The sequence below is a fragment of the Marmota marmota genome, unplaced genomic scaffold, assembly GCF_001458135.2.
Source record: "Marmota marmota marmota unplaced genomic scaffold, marMar, whole genome shotgun sequence".
Lineage (NCBI taxonomy): Eukaryota > Metazoa > Chordata > Mammalia > Rodentia > Sciuridae > Marmota > Marmota marmota.
Window position 1 is genome coordinate 13,236,113 of NW_026000206.1, and position 20,881 is coordinate 13,256,993.

General features: G+C 53.3%; 3 protein-coding genes across 3 annotated transcripts; 1 reads left to right on the forward strand and 2 right to left on the reverse strand.

Moving 5' to 3' along the window:
- Positions 1-3: 3 nt before the first annotated feature.
- On the forward strand, positions 4-10,188 carry Mtg1 (mitochondrial ribosome associated GTPase 1; the record flags this gene model as incomplete). The annotated part of the gene is made up of 11 exons (XM_048791460.1): positions 4-34; positions 340-404; positions 2,203-2,307; positions 3,652-3,732; positions 4,128-4,184; positions 4,404-4,494; positions 6,081-6,142; positions 6,555-6,651; positions 7,004-7,085; positions 9,310-9,422; positions 9,779-10,188. Coding segments are annotated over 11 exons (975 nt in total), but the record flags the coding sequence as incomplete, so codon positions are not given.
- Positions 10,189-10,391: 203 nt separating this feature from the next.
- Sprn (shadow of prion protein) lies at positions 10,392-14,736 on the reverse strand. The gene is made up of 3 exons (XM_048791439.1): positions 14,375-14,736; positions 10,558-13,340; positions 10,392-10,507 (listed from the first exon to the last, which is right to left on the reverse strand). Exon 2 carries the CDS (start codon positions 13,330-13,332, stop codon positions 12,862-12,864), a length of 471 nt encoding a protein of 156 aa, XP_048647396.1. The 5' UTR covers positions 13,333-13,340; positions 14,375-14,736; the 3' UTR covers positions 10,392-10,507; positions 10,558-12,861.
- A 4,936-nt stretch (positions 14,737-19,672) lies between these two features.
- Positions 19,673-20,608, reverse strand: LOC107152941 (olfactory receptor 6A2-like). Its single transcript, XM_015498465.1, has one exon. The coding sequence runs from the start codon at positions 20,606-20,608 to the stop codon at positions 19,673-19,675; it is 936 nt and encodes a 311-aa protein (XP_015353951.1).
- Positions 20,609-20,881: the final 273 nt, after the last annotated feature.

The window sequence follows — 20,881 nt, forward strand, 5'->3', positions numbered from 1 at the left end:
GTGGCACGCTGGTTCCCGGGCCACATGGCCAAGGGTGAGGTCCGGCGGGAGGCGCGCTGTCCGGGCGCCGCTCGGCGCGGGAGAGCAGCGGGGCCGCTCCAGGCGCAGGGCTTCCCGCTGCGGTCTTGCAGCGATGTCGCTCTTCTGTGGTCGTTTGCCCCGCCTCGGAGTCTCCAATTGTACACCAAGTTTGGCCCTGTGCGGCCGGCTGAGGGACCTTGTGGGGACCTGTCTCCACCAAGGGCGTTCACTCGGTGGTGTCCTCCCTGACAGGCCGACTAGAACTCTGCCCCTCCGGAAGCTCACGGGCCTCTCCCTTAGTGCTCTTGTGTTTTGCAGGGCTGAAGAAGATGCAGAGCAGTCTGAAACTGGTGGACTGTGTCATCGAGGTCCATGACGCCCGGATATCCTTTCGCCGCGCAGGAGGGGCCCCGTTCCTGAGCCAGACTGTGCATGAGACAGCAAGCAGGCAGTACTGGTCTCCGCCCACCTTTGCCTGGCCCTGGCCCTCATCCGGTCAGCTGCCTGCAGCAGCCAGCCGCCTGACTTGTCATTACTGTCATTTAAATCAGCGCTTTTCCACCTTCTTATATGTTAGAATTACCCGGAGGCTTTTAAACACGCTGGTTGCTAGGCCCCCTTTCAGATCATAGTCTGTGTTGCGAGGTCCAGGCCACATGTGTTCCGAAGCTCCACACCTGTGGTGTTGGTGTCTGAATGGGCCACTCAGGCTTTCCAGGGTACCCCGCATGGAAATTTCTAGATAGGGTATGAAAGCTGAGATTAAAGGTTCCTGCCAACCTGGGTTTTCCTCTTACCTGAGTGAATCATTGACAAGACATGGTGATTGTGCTCATTAATTTGTACTACTCAGACCTGGTTTTCTCACTTTTGAAAAAAGTGTGGAGTTTCTCCTGTGGTGGTGTTTGCCAGCTGTCACCAACCTGCCTGTGTAACCCCAGAAAAGCTGGTGATGCCAGCCCCATAGGCCTGTCCCTGTGGACCACCCAGGAATAGCCAAGTGCAAACGTGTGCCTGACCTCCACTGCCTGGAGTCTCTGGAAGTAGAAGTGGAGGATGACCATTTTCAGGGCTCAAAGGCTGGTTGGAACTTAAGTAACAAAATAGCAGGAATTTTTGCATTGGGCTGTAAATATATATCAATTTACTGACAGGCTGGTCAAAGGTGTTTACTGGCAATTATATGTCTGATTATTCTTTAAACTTTATAACTTTTACCTTTTTTCAGTATTGGAGATTGAACCCAGGGCCTCACACATGCTAGGCAAGTGCTGTAATGGGCTACATTCCTGTTCTTATGTCTGATCATTTAAAAAATGAATAAAACCTGTAGTCATTATTTAGTGTGTGTGATGAGAGGACTTTTTTCCACCTTTCATCTCTAGAACATTCTACTTTATCTAGGATATGGCAGGGAACTGGTATTGGATAGTAACATCCTGGGAGAGAGTGCTGGAGGCTGGTGGATGACCGAATGAGCAGAGACTTGGTCAGCACTGAGGGAGGGTCCCTTTGTGTGGCAGGTAGCGGTTAGAGTGGAAGCCTCACTAGGGCATGTCAGAGGCCTCTGGACTCTCAAAGCTAGACTCTCTGGGAGAGACAAGTACTAGGAGAGCCAGGGGTCTCTACACAGTGAAGGGAAGAAGCTGCTGCCTGCCTGTGTTAGCCTCACGTTCAGTCCCAGAGTCCCTGGCTGAGGGCAGTACTGAGAAGGCAGCATCTTCCTTGGGGATCTCTGGGAGGAGGCCTACCCACCTGTAGGGTGGCAGCGACCCCCAAGTCCTTGGTGGCCATAGGTGGGTGGTACTTTGAGGTATTCTCTGGGAGGTTCCCCCTGAGTGATCAGGTCATTGTTTTGAGCCCAGGTGCTTTGGCAGCTAAATAGTGTAGCTTATAAAACCTCCCTCTGGACTGGTTTCCCATTTGGGAAGCTGAGTGAAGCCATTGCCTTGCTGACTGCCTGTCCTGGCTACTGCAGGAGGTGCACCCTGTCCTCAGCCTGAAGGGCAGAATCTGAGTTGGCTTGGCAGCCGCTAGGGTACGACAGTGGACTGGGCTGGCTCCTGATCTGAGATAGGGCTTTGTCCTCTGCCTTCAGCTCTTACTGACAGGAGGTAGATAAGGTAAAGTAGGTTGATGGGCTGGTAAAGCTTTGAGGAAATTTTGCCTTAATGTTGCCACATCCCACTTTCAGGCCGCAACCCTCTGTTTCAGGAGACCCTTGGACTAAAGCCTCACTTGCTGGTCCTCAATAAGATGGACTTGGCAGACCTCACAGAGCAGCGGGTGAGGGCCTTTCCAAAAGATGCCTGCAGAGCATGACACAGATGTTGCTGGACAGACTCAGAATCAGCCAGGCTCAGTGTTATCTCTCTAGGCGGGTTCTGCCTCAGAAACAGCTCTGCTTTTTTTTCTCAGTTGGATACAATACCTTGATTTTATTTATTTATTTTTACGTGGTGCTGAGGATTGAGCTCAGGGCCTCCCGTGTCCTAGGCGAGCGCTCTACCGCTGAGCCACAACCCAGCCCACATCTCTGCTTTTCAGGAGGACTTGACAACAGAACAAGAAAAGCAGAGGCACCACCTCCAGTAATATTTCCAGTCTCCATGTTTCCTTTTCCCTTGGGCCTTCTGTCCCCATTCTGCTTAGCTCTGGAGAAATCTGTTAGCTACTTTGGGCCTGCCTTCCCCATCCCCAGTCCTTCTACCCTCTAGATCACAGGGTGTACAGAAGGCAGCTGGCAGCAGAAAACCTGGGTTCAGGCTGGTGAGCATGGATGTCTGGGGGCATTGCAGCCATCACGGAGACCAGTGCTGCCCAGCACAGTGTGCTTGGCATCCTGATCTTGGATGTCTACTTGCAAATGCTCAGAATGGACACCATTTCCCCAGGAGGTGGCAGTGTGCCACTGGAGGCTGCCACAGCTGAGCCTTCCCTTAGGCCCTTCTGAAACCATGAATGCTGTGTCTACTTTGCCCCACGTGGTGGCCTCTGGCCAACAGTGATCACTGTAGCTGAGGAACTGACTTTCACATCTTACCTAGTTCTAAGTTTGAGAAGCTGCATGAGGCCAATGCCTGCAGCTCTGGACATCGCTAGTCTAGTCTGGAGGTCTGTGATGGCTGCGGCACCCCCAGGTCTCCGCACTCACCAACCTGACCCTAGGTTTTCTATGGTTGGCTGCCTTCAGCACACACAGTGATCCGGAAACTGGAAGGGCTGGGGGAGGTGTGGGAGGTCCGGTTTCTCCAGAGCCAAGCCGAATTGGGCACAGGTGGGAGGGTACTTTCTGTGTGACCAGGAAATGTGGAGGCTGGAAATGTTATTGGAGGTGCTGCTTCTGCTTTTCTTGCTCTGTGGTCGAGACCTTTGCTAAGTGGTGTCATGGTCTTAAATTCAAGGCAATTTTTAAAAAGTTGTTAGTAGCATGGAAATTTCCTTGCTGCAGCAGCAGCAGTGCCTTCATTTTCCTAGGTGACTGGCACACCCCAGTGGCCTGCAGAGCTCAGGTGGCTGTGAGCAGCGGTGCTCCTGGCCAACTGTTCCTTGGAGCTCAGTCCTGGAGTTTGATTGTGCCGTGCCACCCATATTTGCATTTAATATATAAAATGGCAATATCTCTTTCAGAAAATTCAGCAGCACTTAGCAGGAGAAGGCCTAAAACATGTCATTTTTACAAACTGCATAAAGGATGAGAACATCAAGCAGGTAGGCCTTTTTCTGCTCACATGTTTCTGCTTTATAACATTATTTTATAAGAAGCAGTTTTGGGGAAGATCCTGGGGTTGGCTTCTGCTTTCCAGGGATGTGGGCAGTCAGCCAGAGTATAGCTGTCCTAGAAGCCCCCTGGGGAGCCACCTACTCCTCCCTAGTGTAGGGGTGGGGACAGTCTGCCTCTGGGTCTGGGATCTGGGCACTTGAGAGTACTACCTTCAGAAATTCAGGCAGGTCAGGCCTCCCTGTCAGCTGCTGCAGTCTGTGTGTGAGGTCCGTGTCTCCTGATGAGTGGCAGGGAGAGGGTCCCTGATGCTGGTGTGTGGAGGTGGCTGCATGGGGAGTGCATTAGGGGATGTCAGGCTGAAATGAATGGCTTTTTGTTTCAGATAATCCCAAAGGTCATAGAACTGGTTGGGAGCAGCTACCGCTACCACCGATCAGAGGTTGGTTAGTGGGGCCCAGAGCTGGTAGTGGGCCAGCCCTTTCCTGCCTGTGAGAGGACGGGGAGTGCCCTAGCAGGAGGCTTGGCCCTTCTCCTGGGTCTCTTCAGCCAGCAGGGCTGGGTGGCCCATCAGGTGGTAGGTCTCTGCCTGACCTCCTTCCTGGGCTGAGAGTCCACGGCCTGGGCAGGATGGGGCTGAGGGTCTTCCCTGCCCCTGTAGAACCTGGACTACTGCATCCTGGTGGTTGGTGTTCCCAACGTGGGCAAGTCCTCCCTCATCAACTCCCTGAGGAGACAGCACCTCAGGACAGGTGAGCCTGCACCCTCTGCTGCTGAATTGGCCCTTCTGCATCCGTGGGCTTTTCCGCCTGGACAGCAACGGAGAGGGCAGTGTGGGGGACAGCTGTTTGTTGCACTGGATTTTACACTGGATTTGTTTTCTAATGGCTTTCATGTGGGATGGTTTTCTAAACTCGGTGGTTTTTGTTTTTCATTTGTTCAAACCCCTTTGGTGCAGATAATTCCACTTGCTGTAGGGTAGAGGGTGCGGGGGGTGTTCTCATCCCAGGTTTCCTGGACTTAGTTTGGAAACCTGAGCCCTCAGCACTGGTCTCCTGCTCATCCTCATGTTTGATAGAAATGTGGCCTGCTGCGCTCATTCACAGTGCCTTGACTGACCATTTTAAAGTTTAATGCTGGATCTAACTGTATTGATTTTGTTGTTCATGTTAGTATTACAGTGTTTATTAACAAATCTATTCACAATATAAAATCTGAGAGCTTTAAGCCATGCTGAACCATTATTCCAGAGAGTATTTTTGGCATTAATTGGAGAGTTCTTAGTTATCTGTTTTTTTTTTTTTTTTTTTTTCAGGGAGGGGTGCACTGGGGCACTTTACCACTGAGCCACATCTTTATTCTTTTTTTTTGTTTTTGGTGCTGGGGACTGAACTCAGGGGTTTATGCAGGTGAGGCAAGCACTCTCTCAACTGAGCTCTATCCCATCCCTCAGCCTTTTTTTTTATTTTTTGTTTTAAGACAGGGTCTTGCTACGTTGCTTAGAGCCTTGCTAAGTCACAGAGACTGGCCTTGAATCTACAATCTTCCTGCCTTAGCCTCTTGAGTTGCTGGGATGACAGGCTTGTGCCACCATGCCTGGCCAGTCATCTGTGTATTTTCCTCTGTCCTTTTGTGGTCAGTGGCATGAAGTGTGTTCTTAGTGCTGTTCAGCTATCCTCACTGTCCCCAGACTTACAGCAAGACAGCTCCTGGCCCCCCCACCCCGCAGCCCTGGTCTGTGTCTGACCAGTCTGTGTCAGGGCAGCCCTTCTCTGACTGGCTCATGCAGTCAGCACTGCAGTGCCCGTGTGCACTGTGTTGGAGCTCCCGTCGGAACTCTTCCTTCCTGGGGCTCCGTGTCCTCTGCTGTGTCTCCGCCAAAGCGTATTTGGATTCTTGCTCCTCTGACTCCTGAGTTGGTTTGGCAGTGGGTAGAGCCGTCCTTGGGGCGTGCCCTCAGCTGGGACCTGTGCAGTGGCCTTGGCATTCACAGTCTGGGCAGGCTGGTCAGGCTTGCTGCGGGCTGTTGGGAGGTGGGCAAGTCCAGGAGGGTGGGGCATGATGAGGGACAGCTCAGGTCTTGCTGTTGTGGGCCTTCCCAGCTCTGGGGAATGAGTCCTGGGCATGTGTCCAGCCTTGTGGCCCCTGCATCTGGCTTTTAAAAAGAGGCCCTGCGTGAGCTGTTGGGGCTAAATGTGGGTCATCATAGCCCTGGGAAGCTTGTTTGGCCTTTGGGGTTTTCATTCTGCTTGTCAAATGGGTTAGTTACATGTGTGTCTGACCGCGCGTTCTGTAGTTGTGTGTCTTGAACACACGAGAGCCCCCTTCTGTCTTACAGGAAAAGCTGCCAGGGTGGGTGGTGAGCCTGGGATCACCAGAGCTGTGATGTCCAGAGTCCAGGTGGGTCCTCTGTGGCCAGGCACAGGTGCTTGCCTGGTGCTGCTGAGCAACCTTGTTGGCCCTGCCCATGACCGTCCTTTCCCACACTCCACTGCATCTCCACCGGGTACTCACCTGTGCCAGGCACTGCCCTGTCCTGTTGCCCAGCCGCCAGGGCACCCCACTGTCAGGAAAGGGCAGAGCCCACTTTCTACACATTCCCTTTTGGTCTCCATGGGACCTAGTGCTCTTATTTATTCTCCAAATCGGGTGAATTAAAACCTCTGGCCACCCCTGTGCTTGGTGAAAATGATGACCCTTTGGGGGTGGGTTTGCTCCTGGGCCCTCCCGTGGAGCCTCTGAGGCCTAGTGTGTGGGGCCAGCCCATCAGGAGGCTGCTGTGGGGGCCTCACTGTGAACTCTGTCTACATAGGTGTGTGAACGGCCTCTGATATTCCTGATGGACACCCCTGGGGTGCTAGCTCCTCGGATTGGAAGTGTGGAGACGGGCCTGAAGCTGGCCCTGTGTGGTGAGCTAAGCCTGGTGCCCTCCCTCCTACCTCGAGTGCCCAACGCTGACCTTGGCACAGACCTTCAGCAGGAGTAGTTGTTCCACTTTTGCCCTGGCTGCTACTAGATGCTTCGCAAAGCATGCTGGTTGCTATCTGACCCTGCCCTGTGAGAGTGACTTTCACTCTCCCATTTGACAGATGTGGGCAGTCAGACCTTATAGCAAAGGCTTAGCCAAGTGGGAGGAAGGTCAGGATGACAGCTGTGTTCTGTGGAGAGTCTCTGTAGCAGCTGAGACTGCGAGGGGTGCAAGCTTGTTGGGGACACAGATGCCAGCTGTTGGATGTGCTCACCTTTGCTGCCATCTTCCAGGAACCGTGCTGGACCACCTGGTCGGGGAGGAGACCATGGCCGACTACCTCCTCTACACTCTTAACCGACACCAGCTGTTTGGGTGAGTGGCAGTGAGGGCAGGGCAGGGTGGGCAGCCCCTGCTTGCTTGTCCTGGCCAGGTGCGGCTCTAGACACAGCACACAGGTATTGTAGACGTGATAATCTGCACATTGTTAAAAATTGGGTAAGTCTGACATGAATGCACCTGAGACCATCCGATAATCAAGAAAACGGGCACTCCCATTGCCCATTGTGCTTTGTAGTCTTCCCTTCCTGACCTCTGTGCCCAGGCAGCCCTCTGCTGTCTGTCACTAGATATAAATTTTCTAGAATTTTGCACAAACAAAAGAGATGCCTTTCTTTCAATTGGCTTGTTTGAAATTTATCTTTGTGTGACCTGCTAAGTGGTGCTCAGTGTTCAGACATTGCAGTATGTTTATCCAGTCACCTGTGGGTGGACACCATGTTGTTTGCAGATCTTGGCCAGAGATTTACTTTTATTTAATCTCCAGAGAGTCAGCTTTTGGTTTCATTGACGTTCTCTGTTATCTTTCTGTTTTTTACTTCACTGATTTCAGTCTTTGTTGTTTCTTCATTTATACTTTGCTGATTTTCCTTCCATCTGTACTGATGATTGTTGAGAAGGGCATTAAAGTCTTCACCCCTCACACACCAGTCTGCTTCCCTGGGCATCCTCTTGCACTGGCACTGTGCATTTTGAGGCTCTGTTGTAGGTGCAGTAGTGTGCAGGGTGTTGTGAAGTGCTTCTTCATCTTCAGAGAGCTCTCTGTTCTGGGCCCCTTGTCCACAGCACAGAATGCTAGGTTCTTTTGATTGGTATTATCATGGTATATCCTTGCCCACCGTTCTACTTTGTGCATTTGTCTTTATAGTAAAAGTGCATTTCTTATAGGCTGCGTAGAGTTTGGCCTTGTTTTTATCCAATGTGGCGGTCTCTACCTTTCCTATTAGATATTTAGACTATTTACGTTTTGTGTCATCGTTGATGGTTTGAATGTGTTATGCTGTTGGTTTTCTAGTTGTCCCGTGAGTTTTGTGTCTTCTCTCCCTTTTCTGCCTCTTGACATCCAGCTCCATCTCCTTTGTTAGTCTGGTGCCTGTGGTCTTATGCTTCAGGTTTGCAGGAGTCTCAGGAGTCACAAGAGTCACCTGCAGCACTCAGGCAGGCCCTTTTCCTCACCTGATGAGCTTGCCACTGTCATCACACATTCCACCATTGCATGTTGGATAAGTCCTGCACACACTTCCCTTCTCTTCTGTTTGCATAAACAGTCACCTTTTAAGGAGACTCAGACTGTAAGAAGAGCACGTTATATGCTTACCTAGCACATTGCTGTTCAAGGTGCTGCTTGTTTCTTGAGTTCATCTGGTCTTTCACTGTGTGTGAAGGATTTTCCTCAATCTTTACTGTGGGGCAGGTCTGCCTGGCCCCTCCCTCTGTGGGGTAGGTCTGCCTGCCCCCTCTCTCAGGGCAGGGGTCTGCTGAGGTGTGTCCTTTTAGCTCCCGTTGTCCTTCTCCTTTCACCTCACAGGGAGATGCTTTCCCTGTGGGCAGATTTTTGGTGGGAAGGGTGTCCCAGGGTCTGCTTCCTGCCCTCCTGTTCTTTGTCTTCATATTCCTCTGGCTGCTTTGAGTGACTTCTCCTGGTCACTCGTTGAGCAGTTATGTGGGCCCTGCTGTGCTCTTCTTCATGTTTCTGTGCTTTAGTGTGTTGGTTTCCGGTCTGTGACTTCATGTGTTTGTTTCACTTGGCTAATTTCCAGTGTTATTTCTTCGGTGTTTCTTTTACCTTCTTCCTGCTCACCAGGGCTTGGGTGCCAGCTGCTGGGCACTTGGCCTGTGTGCTGCTTGCTCTGAGATGCTGGGTCCTGTCTGGGTCCTCGCTGGGTTTTGGTCACTGTCTTCTGTGGTGTCTGGTCTGCTGTTCGTCCTATCTCATTGCTTCTCAGGTCCTGCCTTCTCTCATCATCTGTTCCTCAGCTCTTGTAACCACATGGCAGTGAATGTGAGTCTGTACATTCTGATACCTGCCACTTCTGGGTCCACTTCAATTTTTCTCTCATTTGGGATCTGACTTGCTTTGCAGGCTGGTCAGTGTTATTAGGTACCAGACTTTGGATCTCACCTTGTTGGGCCATGGATCTTTCTTTCCTGAAGGAATTCTTGAGCCTCATCCTGGGATGCTCAGGAGCTTGGCCACTGGCTGCTCTGGGGTGTGGTCAGCAGGCCCCCAAGGTCTGATGTGGCTGTGGCCTGTGTGTAGGTACGTGCAGCACTATGGCCTGGACGGCGCCTCTGACGACATTGAGCATGTGCTGAAGAGAGTGGCCTTGCGGCTGCGGAAGACCCGGAAGGTGAAAGTGCTTACAGGCACCGGTGAGTGAGGCTGTGCTGTGCCACTCAGGGTCTGTGTGTTCCCTGGCTGTCCCTAGAGGAGGGCAGGAGGAGGGAGGCGTGGAGGTTGGAACATGCATGGGCGGTAGTGCTGTCCTGGGGTTGGGGATTGGGCAGAGGAGCTATTGAAGTATCTAGAGAGAAAGGAGCTTGTAGTCCAGGCTCCAGAGTGTGGGACTGGCCCTGTCCCCTGTCCTTGGGTGGTGCTGAGTGGACATTATGCTCTTCTCTATGAACAGGCCTGGCCTGAGCTTTACTCACTGATGCCCAATGTGACTGTCTTGGGGCTGGGCTATCCTTCTTGGAGGACCCTTTCTCATCAGACCCACTGTCTCTAGGGGATGTGAATGTCGTCCAGCCCAACTACTCTGCGGCAGCCCACGACTTCCTCCGGACCTTCCGCAGTGGGCTGTTTGGCCCAGTGATGCTGGACCGTGATGTTCTGCAGGACTGCCCCCCTGCCGACACAGACTCGGCGCCTACTGCGTGGCAGATGGCTTCCCGGACCTCATGTGGACAGAGCGTTTGAGGCTTACAACTTCCCACTTTTTTCCAGAAGCAACCACGCTGGTCCCTTTGATTCAGGGCCCCACTTTCCCACTCACTGTGGCCTGGCCAGCCCGATGGAGCAGGCCTGCGTGACTGGCCTGGTGAGGCGGTTCCTGTTTAGTGTCTCTAGGGAGAGGCTAATGCTGTCTCGAGGAGCTAAAACTGTAATCTGTAATGTTTAGAGTTCTGGATGAAAAGATCTCTCTCTTCTGGCTCTTTCATTGCACACCCATGCTACCTTGGGCCCACATATTGAAGTCCCTCTCCCCAGTGAAAGCTGGAACAGGCAAGTCAGGAATGGGGCTCTCGATGTCCTATGGCCCTGCAGTGACCAAGAGTCTTATTCCCAGTGCAGGGGTTTATTTTGGTTAACTTTGTTATTAAATGAATACATAAACATGGATGGAGGTTCAGAGTAGTGGAACCCAAGGATTTCCTCCCCCTCAGTGCTCCGCTTTCAGGAGGCCACAGGCCCATGGCTCAGCTGTACAACAGGCCAGAGAGTCATGGATGGCCAGCTCCTAGCCAAGGGGACAGTGGCCCTGTGCTTCAAGGGGACCCAGACCACCTCCTAGCCAATGGGACAGTGGCCCTCTGCTTCAGGGGGGCCCAGAGGAGGTGCCGAGGACCCATCCCAGTGTTGTGTAGGGAATGTTGCTGTCAGCAGCCTGCATTCTAGAAGGCAGGGTGGTTGGGTTAGCGCAGACGGGAGGTGCTGGTGAGCCTGGACCTGGTGAATAGCTCTGACCTCATTGTCTGGTGGTGGCCTAGCTTTCCCACAGCTGCCTGAGCATCTGCCAGTCTCTGATGCTCAGCTGACTCTCTCCATGCTGTGGGCAGTTGCTCCCAGCGGCTGGTCTTCCAGTAGTGCCTCCCACTGCAACTGCCGCATGATTGACCCATTCTGAGGGTGCCTTCTTAGCATTGTCTGTGTCTTTCTGAGGAGGTATTCAAGGGCCCTTGGCTGTGCGAAAAGCTAAACACACTTGAGGTGAGGCTGGTGTGAAGCAAGCATTGAAAAATGTTTTCGTTGCCTCTGGAACCTTTTGACACTCGTGCGCTGTGGTGTGCAAGGGTCTGATCCAGTGCAGCCCATCAGGGAGGCATCTGAGAAGCCAAGAGGGCTTTGGTGGGTCTCCCTGTACCAAACTGGATGATGGAGGGATCTCATCTGCTTTTGAGAGATCGGCGGGCTTGGCCTTGGCTTGCTGGTCTTAGGTGGCATCCAGCTTGGTTTGGAAGGTATGGAGGAGCATTGGGGCTGGCTGTGCCCTGAGCAATGGCAGTGTGGATGACAGGATGCAAGGAGTAGTGTCCTGTGACTGCTTGGCCCAGGTCTTGAGAGTAGCCTTAAAACCTATCCCCAAACCAGAGCCTTGTGCTGGATGGAGAGATGCTGGTTTCAGCATTGTTCTGGCTAAGCCCAAAGGCTTTTTGGTCCCGAGGGTGAGGGCAAGTCCTGGAAAGAGATTGTCTGTGGGTGAGGGTCTCACAAGAGCACCTAGGAGATGGCCTCAGGTGCTTAGAGATAGACATCTTGGCAGAGCTGGGAACCCCTGAACTGGGCTCATGGGCACTACGCTGGTGGGCCCTGGAGACACAAGGGGCCAGTCTATGCATGAGGTGTTTGGGAGTTGGAGGCAATCCTTGTAAGGATTGCCAGCATCTTGAGGCTGTTCTGGGTACCCCTCCCCTCAAGATGTCCATGTTTAGATAGCCCTTGGTGGAGTAAGGAGCTCAACTTTCTGTCCTGAGCCCAGGCTTGCTCTTGTCTGACTATACCTGCTGGAGCCTTGGCCCCACTGCTTTGGTCAGCCTTCCTCCAAAGACCTGCAGGTGGCCCTGGGTCTGATGAACCATGGTCTCTCCTGTCTGTCCTCAGCCACTGTGCCACAACCTTACTGAGGACCCTCTGCTTCCACCTGGTCCATCTGCTCTGAGGGAGGGACTGCCCAGTTGGAGATGCTGCTGCTCACCAGAAGTGTAGGACCACTTACAGCACAGGGGGACTCTATAGTGGGATTGGCAGCTGCTGTCCCCTGAGTGATCACTGGATGGGAACTTAAATTACAAGAAAATGGAATTCTCTTGAATGTGGGTTTTTCCCCAGAATGGGTCTCAAGATGAGTTAAATGGTCCTTGGGGCCCACTGGCTCTAAGGTGGAGACCATCACCTGGCAGAGGGTTTTGTGGGAAGTCTGCCAGGCAGAGAGGGATGCTGCCATGGCCTCCCAGGGCATGTTCTGCTGGGAGCTCTGAGAACCACAGTGGGCATCTTCTGGAATGGATGGCTTTCCTCCCCAAAACATTACTGTGCTGTGAAATCCTCAGGACCTGCCCTAGGCAAGTGGTTAGCACCTGACGTTTCTCACTGCAGCCTAGTTGAATGTTCCTCACTCACTGATATTCTGCTCCTGTGGGAAGTCCATTCCAGCTGCTCTGGTGGGAAGCCCTTGGTCCTCGATCCTCAGGGCTTCAGTGGCAGAGTGGAACCTTTCTGAAGGTGGCCTCTGCCTGGTTGGTCAACACTGTCTACACTCTTCTGTCCAGGGAAGGCCAGGGAACAGGAGTGGCCTGAATGCCTGGTCTTGACACCTCCCAGCCTGCAGGCCTGAGCAGGAGCCACAGCTAATTGCCTCTCTCAGGGGACCCTGACATCCTGGAGCTGGGGGTGCTGCTGATTCCATGGTAGGGTGGGGAGATGGGGAGGCTGGGACAGTCTTAGATGGAGGGTGGGGTCCTCCAGGGCCTGAGGACTGTGGGCAGTGGAGGGAAGAAGTGTTCAAATGCTGTTGGCCTCTGGGACAGCCTGAGGGGCCTATGGAGAAGGCTGGGCTGGGGGCCAGGATATGGATCCCAAGCCCAGCTGTGCCTAGGGCTGTAGCAGCCCCAGGGTGCCCAGGGCTCCAAGGGCACCACCCAGCAGCAGGCAGAGGCACAGGTGGTGGGAGGACTCTGCACCAGAAGTCCAGGTCCAGTAGCTGTACACACCCCTGCCTGTCCCGTTGCCGCCTGGTGCCCAGTCCTCGTCGTCCTCCCGGCCACCCTCCTTTGGCCCTGTGGCCCTTCTCCAGCCTGGGCCCCCAGCCAAGCTGGCAGCTGCCCCCACCGCAGCCCCTGCTGCAGCCCCTGCTGCTGCCACACGCAGAGTTGAGCCTGCTCCGCTGTATCGGGGGCCAGGCCTCACGCGCACCCTTGAGGCCCCGCGTGCTCCACCGCGCAGGCCTCCGCGGGCGCTGCCCCGGGCTCCTCCACGGCCACCTTTGGCTGCACTGCTGTCGCAGAGGAAAGCTGCAGCCAGTAGCAGAGCCCAGCAAGTTGCAGCTGTCCAGTTCATCTTCATTGGCAAAACTGCAGAAAGGAAGCAGAAGGGACTTCAGCTTCTGCGAGAAGGGGCACAAGGGCATAGGGCAGAGATGAGGTGACAGGGAATTTAGGGCCTGGGCACAGGGTCTGGAATTAGGGTCTGGGACCAGTGGGCTCGGGGTCTGGATACAGGAACATGAGAACTTGGGGACTTGGGAGGCTCAGGTTCTGAGGAGATATAGGTCAGGACCTGGGGACCAGGCTGTTGGGTGAGGGGATTCAGGGCCTGAGGCAACAGAGGTTTGTGATCTAGGGACCAGGATGGGGTTAGGGGATTCAGGGCTTGCTGACAGTGGTGAAGTGGCTCAAGTCCTGGGAGGATAGGGTTCAGGATCTGGGGACAGGGGCTCAGAGCCTGAGGACAGATTGAGCTGCTTTTGTGAAGATCTGGGAGCTTACCACTTGTGGTGAGGCTGGACTGGGCTGTGTGTGTGTGTTCAGGCCTGGGGTAGGGGCTTGGGGTCCTGTTCACCAACTGGGAAGGGTATGGGGTGGGCTGGGAGGGATTAACACGGCAGGACTGTTATGTGCCTGGGGCCCAGAATTGGGGGGTGCTGAGCGCCTGTGGTGGGGGTGCTCAGGCCTAGCGGTAGGGGCTTCATATCCCCGGCTCTGCGCAGCCATGTTGGGGGTGTTGGAGGGGGTCGTGACTGAAGGATGCCAAACACTCAGATCAGTATCTAGAGAAAGAACGGGCATGTGACCCGACCTGGCATCCCCGATCTCGGATCTCCGGAGCCTTAGAGCCAGTGGCCGCGGCGAAGTGGGTGCGGGGTTGGTAACACCGCTTGGACTCCGCCAGGGAAGGCCCCGACCCCAGAAATTTCCCTTCCTGTCCCCGCCCCGCGCCCCACCCTTCCAGGCCGAGGCCCAGCAGTGGGGGAGGGGAACCGGACAAGGATGGGCCCACCCAGCTCTGCACCGAGGGTCTGGGCGGCGTTTCCATCCTCTCCAGGACCGCGCAATCGCCCCCACCCCAGCCTCTCCGGTCCGCTCCCGGACCCCCCGCTCGGACTTACCTGCTGCGAGCCTGGGTCGGAACTTCTGCCCAGATGCTGCTCCGGGGCCGGGGCGAAGACCCTCTGCCAACCCGGCGCGGCTGGATGCTGCCGAGGCCTCAGCGAGGACTGAGGGCGGCAGTGGCGGCGGCGGCTCAGCCCCGGGAGACCGGAGGGGAAGGGAGGAGATAAGGCAGGCTCGGAGGAGGGCGCAGCCCCTCTTGTTGTCCGGCCCCCATTGTCGCCGCGCCCCCTCCTCCTTCCTTCTCCTCCCCGCCTCCCTCCCCAGCTCCTCACTTGCCCACAAAAGACCCTCTTGTCCCCATCACCCAGGCGTCTCTGATTGCGTCTTACCCAGCGGAACACACCAGCCCCCTCCCTCTGTGCCCTCCCCACCTGCCCACTTCGTCCATTCCCATTCCCCAGGGCCTCTCCCCAGCCCATCCACGCTCCTCCTTCCGGTCTTCCACATTATTATCCCCACCTGAGTGGACATCCCAGCCACAGGGGCCACAAAAATGTGCCAGGAGGAGAGGAGGGGATGCCTGCCCAGGGTCCCAACTTTCTGAGTCCCACCAGCAACAGGCTCCCTTCCCAGGTCTGTGAGACTTGCTCATGGGCACTGGGATGTGCCCCTGACCATAATTTGGGACTCATGGTCATCCTGTTGTTCTTGCAGTGCCACTGAAAATGCTGCCAGGTACCCTGTGCTCCACTGGGAGTATCCTGATGGCACTAGATGAACTTGCCAGGCCTGGCTCCGGGACCACTTCTGGGAGTGCTCTCCTGGGGAGCCAGCCATGGGGTCTGTCTGTTGCTGTGCCCTCCCTGGCCCTCGGAGGGGCATATGACCTCTGCTCCAAAAAGCATGCAGTTTCCTGGCCACAGGGTCTGCAGCCTGAGTTCTAGGAGCCCCACAGAAGCTGAAGTGGAGCCTATTACAGATGGGGCAGAGGAAGGGAGCTGGTCAAGGTGACCCAGTTTTATTTGCCCCAGCAGATCCAGGTTAGTGAGGGAAACTTCTCTTCCCATTGAAGCCAGTTAGATTTGGGTTTCTGTCACCTGCAGTGAGGAGGAGCCCAGCCCGGTGCCTGGCTCCCTGCCCTTCATTCTAAGGGCCCCACTCAAGTACATAGAGTTCCCAGGAAGCCTCCCACAGCTTTATGGCAACAGCATAAATGACAACCAGAACCTCTCAGACATTCACAGAGCACTGCAACACACAGGAGCTAGACTAAGATAAAGAGACGGAACAGTGGAATAAGAAGTTTGAGGAATCCGAGGGAAACTTCAAAACAGACATTAAAGGATACATAACCTCAAAGGCTTAGAATGACCGGCAGATACAATATTTATAAAATAAGAATAGGTTGCTGTGAACAAAGAATAAAAGAACTTTTCAATCTCAATTTGTTGAAAAAAAAAAAAAAGAGAACAGAGGGATTGAGTCATAAAGCTAAGGAAATCTCAGGCAAAAGACAGAATATGAGAGGAGAGGGCTCTGACCCCTGACAGTTGTGCAAGGGTGAACATGGAGGCAGGAGGGTTAGTGACCCAGCAGGAAATGTGCGGGAGAGGTCCTCTCACCTCCTCTTATCTGAAGATTGTAGGATGGTCTCAGGATATGTAGGGAGGCAAGGAAAACACTTGGACTACTTTATGTTTGAGTGTGAACAAGAAAGTTCTTAATGGAATACTAGCAAAATGTGCATGGTGGTGCGGCAGAAGGCATGCCAGCATCCAGTGGGACTCAGGTCTTGCCTCAAGACATGCCAGCGACTTCATTCCTCAGTGGGTAGAGGGAGAGACTCTCTTAATTTTCTCAAAAGAGGAAGACAAAGCATTGGATTTCAACCAACACTCATTTGTGGTGGGGGTGAGGGGAGAAAGGCCAAGAAAGTGAGTCAAGGAAATGAATTTTCTTTACTCTGCTGTGTTTCAGAACCACAGCAAACATCCTGCTCAGTGGTGGGGCTGTACATGCACTCCTTTGGGAACACAAATGAGAATGGCCTTGCTTTCACCACTTTTGTGTGAGACAGGACTGGCAGGGCCACCTACAAGACAGCAGTGTTTGGAGTGGGTGATGTCAGCAGTGGCAGGACACTTGCTGCTGCCCACTGGTGCTGACTTCCCACCTGCAATAGGGGCCACAAAGCACTGGAGGGCCCTTGAGACCCACGCAGAGGGCTCTGGGCATTCCAGGGGGTCTCTGTTCCCCCTAGGAAGAGGGTCTGTGCAGAGATTGAACAACCTTTCCGTATCCTTCTGTCCTGCCTGGACATGGTGCCCAGGGTGCTGCCATCATCTGATGGCCACAGGGTGCTGTTGGCAGAGTGAGGGTGGTGGGTGGAGATCTGGGTCCCCGCTTGTCGCGGCTGCTCCATCGCCCTGTGCTGGGCATACCTGGCCTCCCGACTCTGCTTGTTAAAGTAGTTATCAACTGGATATTCTGTGTCAGCAAAACTGCATCTTAGACTTGAGTAAAGGCACTAGCTTTTCTCCCCAGAATGAGAAAGCAGTCAGAAGTGCAATTAGCATTCCACAATGCAGATGGCATTGTTCGAGAACACAAAGGGAGACCTGCTTGCATGGAGGCATGAACGAGGATAGGACAGCTCAGGACTGTGGAAGTGATGATTCTCTACCCACAAGTTAATTCATTCAAAGAAATACCAACAAAAATTCCTGCACATTTTTTTTATTAAGAGCATTATTTCGGTATGATTTTTAAAGGAACCCGCTGTCGGTTAAACTGCACCCCTGTAAAATTCATATGCTGACTCCCAAACCTTGGTGGCTGTATTTGGAGACAGGACCTTTAAGGAAATAATTAAGTTTATTTGGGGTCATAAGGAGCTGCCCTGATCCAAAGGACTGGTATCATTAAGAAGGGGAGATCAGACATGCACAGAAGGATGACCATATGAGGACATAGGGAGGAGAGGAGGTGCTGTCCACAAGTCATAGAGATAGGCTTCAGAAGGAACCATTCCTGCCAAATTATGAATCATTCCTGCTAAATTTCTATCGTATAAGCTGTTTGTGGCACTTTGTTATGGTACTAAAACTAATATAGACCAAAGAGATCATAAACTCTGGATAGAACACAAAGGCCTAAAATAACTAAGATAATTTTTAGAAAGAAGATCAAAGAGGACTCACTATATCAGATATTGAGGCATCACGGAAAGTCATGGTGAGGAAGCATCCTGGGCAAGGGACAGGCAGACCAGCACAGGGAACTAGGGCATGGGTGACCATTCCTTCCAGCTGCTCTCCCATACCTTGATCATACATTTCTTCATCTGCATCCCCTGAAGTCCTTTTCATAAGTTGCATGTGTAAGCAAATGTTTCCTGAGATCTGTAAGCTCCTTTAATAAAATAATCCAACCTGACGAGGGGTTGTGGGATGCCAGTTTATAGCCAGTTTGTCAGAAGTGCAGATAAAACAACCAAGGATTAAAACTGGCATGGAAGTGGTCAGGTCCTCAAGTCTGAGTCCTGGGGGGAACTGAGCTACCTCCAGGTGAACAGTGTAGGACTGAGCCGAATAGAGGACACCCAGCAGTGTCTGCTGCAAGACTGTTGCTGAGTGTGTGGGGACCCCTGCTTGGCCTCAGAAGTCTTCTGTGTTGACTACTGAGCAGGAGCTGGAGAAACTGAGTTTATATTATTTACTCAGAAAACATAAAAAGGGCAAAATGAAAATTCTGGAAGTGAAAACAGAAGACTGGACATGGCTAGAGAGATGGAAGATCAGAAGAAATATCCAGAGGAGAGCATAGGATCAGGGCGGGAGCAGAGGGACACTGAAAAGTTCTGGTACATGATTCTGGAACCAGAGGGAGAGGAGAAAGTGCATGTGGTAGAGGCAGAGTTCAAGGAAATGCTTTCCAAAATGGACAAGAGGGCAAATCATGAGCTTTGGAAGCATCCAAACCAAGAGCAACAGAAACAGAGAAGCAGCCCAGGAGAGGCGCTGGAGGTCAAAATGAAAAAATATCTTAAAGCTTCCAGAAGCAGAGGAAACCCAAGTCACCTGCAAAAGAAATAAAAATAAGACTGACACTGAGCCTTCAACAGAGCCACATGGAGAAGCATGGCAGGCAGCCAGGAGCTGAGAGGCAATGATTCCTGTATCAGGAAAATGCCCACAGGAAACTGATGTCACTGTATTAGTGTCAGACAAAGTAGAATTTAAGCCTTAAACATTAAGGCAGGGAGATGTCTGGAGGCAGAGTAGTACCTCCCAATGATAAAGGTTAAATTGACCAAGATGATAAAATGACCCTAAATTTGTATTCATTTTGACATACTTTAAAATGCACAAAGCAACATGATGAGAAAGATGATGTTTATAGCACAAAACTTTTGCATAGATTTAACTCTCACACAGACCACGGGATACATCTGTCACATATACACACTGACAAGGCACACCTCCTGGTGCCATTACTAAGGAAATGGGGGCAGGAGTGGAAACCAAGTGCAAGAGGTCTTGCCCTGACAGCACTGGGCAGGGAGTGAGTGGTTTACCAAGTTCCATGATCCTGAGAAGAAAGGGGGCAGAAAACTCGGGCATGGGCATGCTACCTGGTCACAAAACCTACCAGGCATCAAGCAGGAGGATGCCCTTGTTTCTGGGGAATGGTGTCACCTGTGTGTTGGGGTGCTGCTGAGACCTGCGGCCTGGGGATCCTTGGTGCCCACTCTGAGCCTTCTGAAGTTCTCATGGGAAGAGGGCAATCCATGCAGGCTTGGGGGTAAGGGATGCAGGGCTTAAGAGAGGGAGAGGGGGCTGGCTACCACCAAAGCAGTCCAGACCCCAGTGGTCAGGGGAATGGCACTAGAAAGGGACTACCTGTGACTCTGCACTGAGCTTTTCAGGCTGAGTGGCTGCCAAGGTGCTAATCTTGCTGGGAGAGGTCTTGGGAGCTAGGGAGCCATTCCTGCTCCAGTGCTGATCTCCCAGGAAGAAGCCTGGGGAACTGGGAGCTGTCCCCTGTTCAGTGCTGACCTCACTGGGAAAAGCCTGGAGAACTGGGAGCTGTCCATTGTTCAGTGCTGATCTCCTGGGCAGCAGTGTCCAGGGCCTGGACATAAGTCTTTAGGTCTCAGTCACCTCCTGTGCTCATTCAGATATCCACTTGAGGCCACTGTGTTCTGGGCAGCTATAATCCAGGGTGGGATGGGGGAGGAGAGGAAGGAAGTTCTGCTGCCAGTTGAGACAGCTGGCCTGGTCTTGGTGGTGAGGCAGTGTCTGCAAGCAGGGCAGAGTGGTCAGCAGTTCCAGAGTGCATCCTGCTGCTGGTCCTCAGGAGGGGTCAGGGACTTGGAGGAGTTTGGTCAGGGCCTCCCTAATGTCACGGTTTCGCAGGCAATAGATTATGGGGTTGAGCAGGGGAGTGACAACCGAGTAGACCACAGACACCAACTTGTTGAGGTTGAAGGAGCTGATGGCGTGAGGCCGGGCATACATGAAGATGGTGGTGGTGTAGAAGATGACAACCACCACCAGGTGCGAGGCGCAGGTGGAGAAAGCCTTCTGGCGGCTGCCTCTCCCTGGAATCCTTAGCACTGTGGCCAGGATGGGGGCATAGGAGACCACAGTCACCAGCAGGGAGGTGGCAAGCACAGCCAGGGCTGCCACAAAGTCCAGTGTTTCCATGGTGGTGGTATCTGAACAGGACAGCTGCAGCAGGGGTGAGATGTCACAAAAGAAGTGATTGAGGACATTGGGGCCACAAAATCTGAGGTGGGAGATGAGAGTTATGGACACAAAGGAGGCCAGGAAGCCACCAAGCCAGGCACTGAGCGCCAGGTACAGGCAGAGCCTCCAGCCCATGAGGGCTGGGTAGCGTAGTGGGTGGCAGATGGCCAGGTACCGGTCACAGGCCATGGTAGACAGAAGAAAGCACTCAGAGGAGCCTAGTGAAAGGAAGAGGAACAGTTGGGTGAGGCAGCCGGAGAAGGAGATGATCCCTACTCCTGCCAGGAGACTGACCAGCAGCTTGGGGACAGTGACTGTGGTGTAGAAAGTCTCCAGCACTGACAGGTTGGCCAGGAAAAAGTACATAGGTGTGTGCAGTTGGTGGCTGGCCCTGATGGTGCCCACGATGACCAGGTTCTCCAGGACTGTCATCACATAGATGGTAAGGAATGACCCAAACAGCAATCCTTGCAGGTGGTGCAGCTCGGGGAAGCCCAGCAAGATGAATTCTGCCACCCAGGTGTTGTTGGGGTTGCTCATGGCCCTTCCGGAAAGGGGAGGTCACTTCTGAGCACCCTGGAACAGTGACACTAAGATGTGGCACGTGATAGGGTCAGGCTTACTTCTACACTGGTGAGAGCAGCTGTGAGCACTGCACTCCTTCTGGGGGGTCTCAGAGGCAGGGCTTCCCTCCCCTACCCCCATGTGGCTGCCCAAGGACTGAGGGACTAGCAGAAGACATCACGACCACAGCATGCCTTTGGGACCCACTGCAGCCAACCTCACCTCTCAGCTCAACTTGCGCACCTACCC

What these genes read in the sequence shown, in the direction of transcription:
- Sprn (XM_048791439.1), bottom strand. Translation starts at nt 13,332, where the DNA reads ATGAAGATGAACTGGACAGCTGCAACTTGCTGGGCTCTGCTACTGGCT.
- LOC107152941 (XM_015498465.1), bottom strand. Translation starts at nt 20,608, where the DNA reads ATGAGCAACCCCAACAACACCTGGGTGGCAGAATTCATCTTGCTGGGC.